At 34.6% G+C, this 9,344-nt stretch overlaps 1 protein-coding gene across 1 annotated transcript; it reads left to right on the forward strand.

Moving 5' to 3' along the window:
- Positions 1-264: 264 nt before the first annotated feature.
- LOC142623816 (1-aminocyclopropane-1-carboxylate oxidase homolog 1-like) lies at positions 265-4,064 on the forward strand. Its single transcript, XM_075797273.1, has 3 exons — positions 265-857; positions 2,989-3,310; positions 3,635-4,064. Exons 1-3 carry the CDS (start codon positions 298-300, stop codon positions 3,890-3,892), a joined length of 1,140 nt encoding a protein of 379 aa, XP_075653388.1. The 5' UTR covers positions 265-297; the 3' UTR covers positions 3,893-4,064.
- Positions 4,065-9,344: the final 5,280 nt, after the last annotated feature.

Below are 9,344 nucleotides of genomic sequence, written 5' to 3' on the forward strand. Positions count from 1 at the left end.
AAATTGAAAAATATTTTTGCAATTTGATGTAGTTACTTGACGCAGTCCATATATCATTTGAAAAAGTAATAAGAAAAAAAAAAAGTAATAAGAAAGAGAAAAAAAAGTTAATCAACTGCCGGGATTTTTATTTTTATTTTTTATTTTTTTATTTTTTTTGAGAAATCAACCACCAGGATTTTGCTCACTGGCACAGTAGTCGACACGTCGGCCGTAAATACTTCATATAAACCTTAGAATTATTAAAATCCTTTCTTTGTCCTAAACAACCACCAGAATTTTAAAACAAAAAAAAAAATGGAAATCACCGGTGCCAGGGAATCACTCACCGAAAGTTCCGAAAACTATGACCGTTTTCAAGAGCTAAAGGTATTTGACGATACCAAAGCTGGTGTCAAAGGCCTTGTAGACTCTAATATCTCCAAACTCCCAAGAATTTTTGTCCGACCGCCGGAGGATGATATCTCCGGTGATACAATCCAAATAAGCAAAAATACCCAGTTCAAATTTCCGGTCATCGACCTCACAAACATCAACGTCGATGTCCTTCGGCGTGCAGAGGCTGTTGACAGAGTCCGGCGGGCGGCGGAGGAAATGGGGTTCTTCCAGGTGGTGAATCATGGGATAGGTGAGAGAGTGTTGGAGGAGATGTTGGAGGCGGCGCGTGGGTTTCATGAGCTGCCGAGGGAGGAGAAAGCTGAGTACTACAGTAGGGATCAGCAGGCGAGGAAGGTGAATTATGGTAGTAACTTTGATTTGTACAAGTCCAAGTTTGCTAATTGGAGGGACACTTTGTTTTGTGTGATGGGTCCTCACCCTCAACCTCTTGACCCTAAAGAATTGCCTCCGCTCTGCAGGTCTTCTTCTTCTTCTTCTTATTATTATTATTATTATTATTATAGGGAAGTGTGGCTACCAGTGAAGTGGCTTATATATATATATATATATATGAGATAGTTATACTTTCCTGTAAATAAATAAAATAAAATAAGAAGAAGATAGTTATACATTACATATATCTTATATACTATACAGATAGAAAGACACAGAATCTTTAGTTTTATTTTTTGATTTTATGCACGAACGAATCTTTAGGTTGTATTGATCAAGAATCTTTAGGTTGTAAACAAGTCTACTTTAGTTATGGTCTCCCTTGTTTCATTTTCTCAATAGAAATAATTGATTCTTACACAAGTTATTATTGGTACTTTTTTTTGCGCTGATTTTTTTCTTTTTCTAGTAAGATTCTTGGCAATGTTAATCTGTAAAGTTGAACATGTAAGGGATATATTTTTATATTATTGGTATATCCTTTGATAAAATGCACTTTATTTATATTTGGATAAATCTAAGTAGGTTCAAGATGATCATTTCAAGTATTTACATTGAAGACATGAAGAATACTCAATAATTGCTAAAGAAAAGTGCAATCTGCAGGTCTCGATACCTCCTCGACAGAAGCTCGATCTGTCGAGATTCATTAAAACTCGACACATGTTTCGATCTATCGAGCTTACAGGATTCAGACTATAGCCAGCAACATTTTTTTTTTTTTTCTAAAAGGCTATTTGTTTATGAGTTTGTATAATCCTTATTGGACTAGGAAAGCTCAAAGTTTGTGTATACTTATTTGAAATAGGAGAGCCCATTGAGCTCCTATTTAAACAAGGAGGTAGAAAAAGAAAAATCTAAACCTAGAGAGTTTCATAATGTTTTCTTTTTGAAACCCTAGCTTCCTCCTGCAGCGTTTCATGTACGTCTTTGGGTTCTATAACCAAGCAAAGTCTCTCACACTATCATTGAAGATCTTATTGGTGTTTCTATGTGAAGTTGTTGCAAATCAACTACATTAATCAAAGCGTTGTTGTGGAGTTAGTCACATACTAGGATTCGTGCAAAGGAGTTAGTCATGTAGTAAGATCCGTGCATCAATTGGTTAATTATGTATAGGGAGACGTGCATTGAAAGGAGAGATTGTCACTACATCACAAGTCCAATTGAGTATTGGGGTAAGGGTTCAATTGTAGGTTGGTATTAAGTACTGTGATTCCTTTTACTTGTAACTGCTTGTTTTGATAATAGTGGATTCTCGGCAGTAGTGACCTTAAATTCACCTGGTGGGGTTTTGCCTTAGTGATTTTCCCCATTCGTAAATAAATCACTTGTGTCAAATTTATTTTCCGTTATATTTAATTTAGTTGGTGATTTGTTTGTGCTACCATACTTATTACATGTAATTGAATCTAATTAATTAATTTAACCAATTAATTGATTAATTTACCAAATGGGTCAATACATTCTTGGCCTATCAGAATATAAGAACATAATAAGTCTAATAACACTTGTTAGGGGAAAAAAATTACATTTTCTGACTTAATATAACTATCAAAGAGATATTAGAGCATCATTAAATCTAAGAATATAAGTCTATGAGTTTGGACTAAATTTTATTATATAAGAAATTCTCTATGCATAACTTTCATTCACATATGTATACCCAATGCTCATAGATTGGTCCTACTTTCAAGTGTTTTATCACAAAGAACGTTGGTTTTGTAGAAATGGGAAACAGGCAGCCCTTTGCGTTCATGCCTTGCCAAGTAGTGGGGGTTTGCTAATTCTGTTTGTGTCTAGTAATCTCCCTTATTGCGTAATCTATGCCATTAGGAGAGATATTGCTGAGTAATTTTGTGTTTGGCAATTAAAAAAGAAAAGATGTGTGGGCTTGTACGTAATCAAAGTAATGTGTGTTCTTGCTTCTAGCTAGTAGGATTATGTTCAAACTATGATATTATTTGGGGTGACATATTGCAAATCATTACCCTTTACGGGAGAAATGTGCTTAAGATTAGTCAGCCAAAAAATAAAAAAGGACGAAATTAACGTGGATAGATTGTTAATGTTATGTAAGGTTTCCTTTTTGAAAGCTTTGGCTTGTTTTTGGAATAAATCCCTGTTTGCTAACATGCTCACTTTTCTTATTTGCAGGGATATAACTATTGAATATTCTAAGCAAGTCCATAAATTGGGGATCACTTTGTTTGAATTGCTATCAGAAGCACTTGGGCTCAAACCTGACCACCTTAAAGGCCTGGAATGTGAAAAGGAGCATGCTCTTCTCAGTCACTACTATCCAGCATGCCCTGAGCCCGAACTGACAATGGGTGCAACCAGACACTCGGATCCTGATTTTCTGACCATCTTGCTTCAAGATCATCTTGGTGGACTCCAAATTCTTCATCAAGACCAGTGGATTGATGTTCCCCCTTTGCCTGGTGCTCTAGTAGTAAATATTGGTGATCTTCTACAGGCAAGATTTTGATATATCTTAATTAACTTCATTCTTCACTTTGCATCCACGCTGTGTCTCTGGACTGCATAGCGTTGAGTAATTGAACAAATTCTAAAGTTCATAGAATTTCATTATCCAGCTGCCAACAAGAATTATTTCTGTCATGCTAACATGCATTCTCATTGTTCAATCTTCAATCTTCATCTACATGTTTAGCTCTCATTAAACAATTCTAAGCTTCAGGTGGCTACAAATGCACTCTTCTAGTCTGTTTTGTTGCATTATTACATTTGGAAGTTGCTTCTCAATAGTTTTAAGTATTGTTCTATTGTGTTCTTGCAGCTCATATCTAATGACAGATTTAAAAGCATAGAGCATCAGGTGCTGGCAAGCCATGTTGGACCAAGACTATCTGTTGCATGCTTTTTCACTCATTATTTTTATCCATCTACAATGATTAATGGCCCTATCAAGGAATTGTTGTCAGAGGAACACCCACCTATATACAGGGAAACCTCAGTGCAGGATTTCATTGCTTACTACTATGGGAAAGGACTTGATGGCAACTCTGCTCTAACACATTTCAAGTTGCCAAGGTAACAAGAAAATTAATAAGAGAACTGGATTTGTGCCTCTTATAAGAACTTATATGTCATGATTAAATCATATTAAATTGCATAATCTGCTACACAAATTATTTGTGTATGGTATAAGATGACCATGTTTTACTGCATGATCTTGGAATATGCACGTTACCTTGATTGTTATTTTATTGCTGCCTGCGTTAAAGCATGAAATAGATCAACACCATTTTGTAAATTGTAAAACCTGTTGTGCTTATTACTCAGAAGTCAGGATGGATTGGCCTGCATAATTATCATGATAAAATGCACGAGGTGACGGAGAGGGGAGGCTCTTCTTTTCTCTCTCTAAAAACATTGTTGATGTGTATTTTTTAATGTCAAGTGAAATTTTTTTTAATTATAATTTAGCCACTAAATGTTATGGGTAAGTAATGCATTAGACATGTCAGCCAATTCTGTGAGTGAGATAACAGTAATAGTAACATTGAAATGGTGTTAAAAGAGTGGGGCTAAATCGACAAAAGTAAATTTCCAAATGACCAAAACGAATTCAACCCAATTTCTAAGGACAAAGAAAAATCAGAATATCACAAACATTAAATTGAGTATTCTTTTTTAATTTTTCTTTTTTGATAATCCTTATAGTTGCAAGTTACACCTAGGGGCAGAGTTATTGTTGGGAAATTTAGACCCCGATTGATAGAATTAACAAGTTTTAAACTCAAGTTGTTAATTAGATTTATTATCAATAAATCTTGTTAAAACAAATTAACATCAATATCATGCATGGCGGAATAATAAATAAGATAAGATATGATAAACTAGGAAAACCAATAAAACAAACTAGTTTCACAGTAAAAAACCTGAGGGGAAACCTTCCCGAAAAGCAATCCACTATAATAAAGAAAAGTTTCAAATCTAGTACAAAACTTTTATCTCTAAACTCTATAATCCTCGTAGATGAACTTACAGCAGAAACTTTCTATCGCTTCAGAATCTCTTAACTCTTCAACATATGAACGTCGCCCTTTTGCACGAATTTCAGTACTTGACTAATCAATGATACACGGATCCCAATACATTACTAACTCCATCAACTTGAAGAAGATGTTGTTGGCTGCAAAATTATTCACTTCATCAACAATGAAGATCAAGAAGTACTTAGTTACAAAATCCTAAGGCGCAAAACACATAGTAACTTCTCACAAAGAGAATAAGGCACTCGATCACTTTTTCATATGTTATTTATGTGCATACACCCTGTGACAGCCTTTAAAATAAGTCTTCTATATGTCTAGGGTTGTGAGAAAAGAAACCCTACATAAATATTTCAACATGAGCCGAAAATCAGATCTGGAAATTCTGACTTTGTAGATCTTGATAGATTCAGCTTCTGTCGAGCTTTCTTCATTAAGTCTCGATAGATACTGTTTCTGTCAAGCTTCTGTTAAGCTTCTGTCAAGCTTCTGTCAAGCTTTAATGAACAGGTTTTCTTCACTTGTTTCTTAGTCCAATATTCATGGTTTTAATACTTGGCTTGAACAACATGTTTCTTGAAGTACTAAACCCATCCTAGATTTATCCAATTACAAGTAAAGTTCATTTTGTCAAAAGATTAGCCAATTACATAAAATATGTCCTTAACAATCTCCTCCTTTAGCAATCCATGACAAAACCATAACAAAACAAATAATCATAAGAGAAGTCTTAAATCACTCAACTCATAATCACTTGTTGTATTACAAAACAAATCTAACCCTAACACAAACTCTTGGAAAACTTTGCAAGAAGAGAGTTCAATGCATGGTAGACTTTAACAACCTATCTTTTTGAAAAACTTAAACAAAACTCATCAAGACATCTTGTGTGAAACAAAAATAAAATATTGCATACATAAAGAAACATGTGTATAAAGAAAGAAAAGAAATAACACATGTAGAGGTAGGTGAAGAAGACATAAATCATCATATATATATCAAAGATAAGCACAATGTATGTAAAAATTGTCACAAGACCGATGTACAAGAAGTTAAAAGAAGCTCCTAAAACAACAAGGAGGTAAACACTCCCTTAACAAGATGAAACACAACTCCCCCTTACAGAGGCATGTATTTCCCCCCTAACATGTAGAATCTACAAAAGAAACCACATTTTCTCCCCCTTTTTGGTCATGATTGACAAAGGGCACAAGAAGCTATAAAACTTCACCCGACAAACATAAAGATGATCAAAGATGATTAAGGGGGTAAAAGGAATCCATAAAAATGCATGAATGTAATGAAACAAGATGTTATGGATGACAAGATAATAGAAAGATGCAAAATATGTGAAAAACAATGCATGCAAAATGGTCTCGACAAATTGAGAAGCAGTTGAGATACTATCGAGAGAAAACCCAAAAATCTCAATGGATCAAGGATTTGTCGAGAATCTATTAGGCAGATAGAAAGCTTGAAAATTTTCCTTGATGGATCGAGAAGAAACCCAAAAACCTCGATGGATCGAGATTCCATCAAGATTTGTCGAGAAAAGAAGAAAGAATGGCTCGATAGAAGAGAGTCTGTCAAGGATCTATCGAGAAGCTATCAAGCTTGAAGAAAAGGTGTTTTCAAAGGGAGAAAAAACACATAAAGATGAATGCAACAAGCAAGTAACTCAACCAAAGATCCAATCAACATATTAAGCTCTCAAAACATCTTACAACATATATGCAAAGCATTCAGAGATCCAAACACACACACACACACACACACACACACTAAACAAGTCTAACCAATTTTATATTTCAAAAACAAGTTAAGAAAGTTTAGTAAGCATATATTAACACATGTATTCCTTGTGATGGTCAAATCACATTGCACCTGCACATGTATTACAAGTAGCAAAGAAGTTTTGCGTGTTGTGTGAAAACATAACAAGTTTGCACAAGTTTCTCATATTATGACGATTTGAGATATGAGAGAATCAAAAACACTCACACACAATCAAAACTATTTGATGGGAACTATCACCTTCGAGATACATCTTATAATTCCCACATCCTAAATCCTAAACCTTAAACCCTGGAAACACGCTTACAACCATATTTAAAAACATTTTGATTCTTTTTGTTTTCATTTTTCTTTGCATATTTTCTTTTTGAACATATCATGCATAAGTATATATAGAGAGAGAAGAAATACCCAATTATGTAAGCCAAAAACATCACAATTTTGTTATGCCAAAGCACACAGATGTTATACATGATTGGCGGGCTTTGGTGGTGAGTTGGTTATTTATGCCTTTCTCTTAGGATATTCTAGTCCTTCTCGTCAAAAAGAGTAATATGAGTATTAAGTGTAAGAGATTACTTAATCGTACTCATCACAAACATTAGCCACAAAGCTCACTTGCTTAGTTGTGCATTATAATGCTCATTTAAGCTACAAAAAATACAAAGTATAGAAAACTTTGCTTTAATGGTCATTCAAGGTACACAAGTACCAATATACACAAACACACACTATTTTTGTATTTTTATGATTTTTTTCCTATTTTTTATTATTTTGAAAACAAAACTAAATAAAAACTAAACAGCCAAATAAAAACAGACAAACAACATGAAAGCATGAAAGAAATATGCAAATGTCTGAAAGCATGCTTTCAAAAATAGATAAGAAATCAAGCAAGAAAGTCCTACTTTAGATAGAAAGAATTAAAGTAGAGGACAGATAGAAAAGACAATTAAGTCTTAGACTCCTTTCTCACCCATATAGCACGAGTCTTTGGCCATGAAAATGAAAAGACACATGTCCTAGTATGTCTACTAAAGGACATAGAAGAATTAGAATTCTCCTGAAATTGAGTTAAAAAGCTCAAAGTTTTTAATAACTCTCCAAACAAAGGTGTAGTTCCTTGAGAGGAAACCTATGACAATTTGGACACTTGCTTTTGCAAATACATCTTAAAGCAATTAGGACGAATGTGTCAAAAAACACCACAATGGTGACAAACATGAGAAGTTTTAGGACTACTAAACTTCCTACAATGTGGTCTAACCTAGGATTTAGAATTAGATAAATCAGTTATGGATTTCATACCTTTATCACCTTTCTCAGATTGAGGCACAAAGACAATCTTTGATTCAGAAGCCGTGGAAGAGGAGGGGCCGGAAGAAACAACATATCCTAAGCTAGTATTATCAAAACTAGGCTTTTGAGTACTCAATACCTCATTAAACTTTGCACTAGACATCCTCTCTATTTGAGTTCTAGCTTGACTAAACTCAACCTTGAGATTCTTGACCTTTTCATCTAATAAGGTGCTCTCCACAACAAGAGTCTTAACCAACCTTGTAGTCTCATCTAATTTGACTAATAGATCAGTTTTTTCAGTTTTTATCTCATTAAGTTCTTTTCTACAAAGATCAGAAGTCTTTTTAGATTTTATAAATTCAGTGCATAACTTATCATAGGCTTCCTAAATGGTCAACTTCTTGGGTACTTCATCATCAGAAGAATCCCCACTGTCACTATGAGAGACCGCCCAAACGGGGTACCCTCAAAAAAGAGATTTGGGTGTTTTTTCAAGACACCTCTTGATGATGTGGAAATCTTCAGTAGAGTACGTTTGTCCAGATGAAGCAACAATCTCGTCCCTGCACTTACAATGGTCGTGAAAAGCCATCCTTAGATGGTCACCGGTGTGGTGCCCGCCACGGAGTCTCCAATTATAAAGTTAGCGTATAAAAGCTTTTAAAAAAGTATAAGAGCTTAGAGTATCAAAGATACGTCATATTAGTATATTTAGGATGTGTGTACGTACCTTGTCTGGTTCTGAGGAGCCTGTATATATAGCTCTATAGCTCTTAGCCGTTGTAGCCTTAATTATGGCTTTAGTGCTTCTTTTGTAACACCTCTAGGCTCATTAATGTGGGTTTTGATGAGCTTTTAACGGTCTGACAGCTAGTTTGTAACTATCTGAGGTGTTAACTCATGTTATTAATGGCTTGCCTTCCTTCATCCATAACGTGGCCAGATGGACGAAGGTATCTGATGAGATCGTTTGGGCAAGAAGGTTCGTTGGTCCTATCACCTTTATTTTTGGGTAAGTGGTGTGGAGTCGCCACTTATTTTTTATACAAAAAATAAGAAAAACTAAAATACAAATACATAATTGAATGGCTTCGTTTCATTGATTAAGTAAATGAATACATATTTGAAAATTTTAAAATTACATGGCTTTGGGTCCTAGTTACAAATTACCAAATAATTACATGGCTTTTGTTCTAGTTACAACCTACCCAAAATAAAAACAAAGATAAGACATAGATCTACCTACCCAAAGCAACTAGATTTGGAGGCTAGGTTACAGAATGGGAAGGTGTTAGGCACCCATTCTGCCTAGACAGAGTCTGGTCTTTTAGACTCTTGTGACCAATATACCATTTTTATGCATGTCATGAATGATATATTGAACACATGAACAAA

Source organism: Castanea sativa, chromosome 2 (genome assembly GCF_040712315.1).
Source record: "Castanea sativa cultivar Marrone di Chiusa Pesio chromosome 2, ASM4071231v1".
In the NCBI taxonomy this organism is placed as follows: domain Eukaryota; kingdom Viridiplantae; phylum Streptophyta; class Magnoliopsida; order Fagales; family Fagaceae; genus Castanea; species Castanea sativa.

What these genes read in the sequence shown, in the direction of transcription:
- LOC142623816 (XM_075797273.1), top strand. Translation starts at nt 298, where the DNA reads ATGGAAATCACCGGTGCCAGGGAATCACTCACCGAAAGTTCCGAAAAC. An exon ending in GAATTGCCTCCGCTCTGCAG is followed by an intron (nt 858 to 2,988) that starts GTCTTCTTCTTC and finishes TCTTATTTGCAG; the next exon opens with GGATATAACTATTGAATATT. An exon ending in ATATTGGTGATCTTCTACAG is followed by an intron (nt 3,311 to 3,634) that starts GCAAGATTTTGA and finishes GTGTTCTTGCAG; the next exon opens with CTCATATCTAATGACAGATT.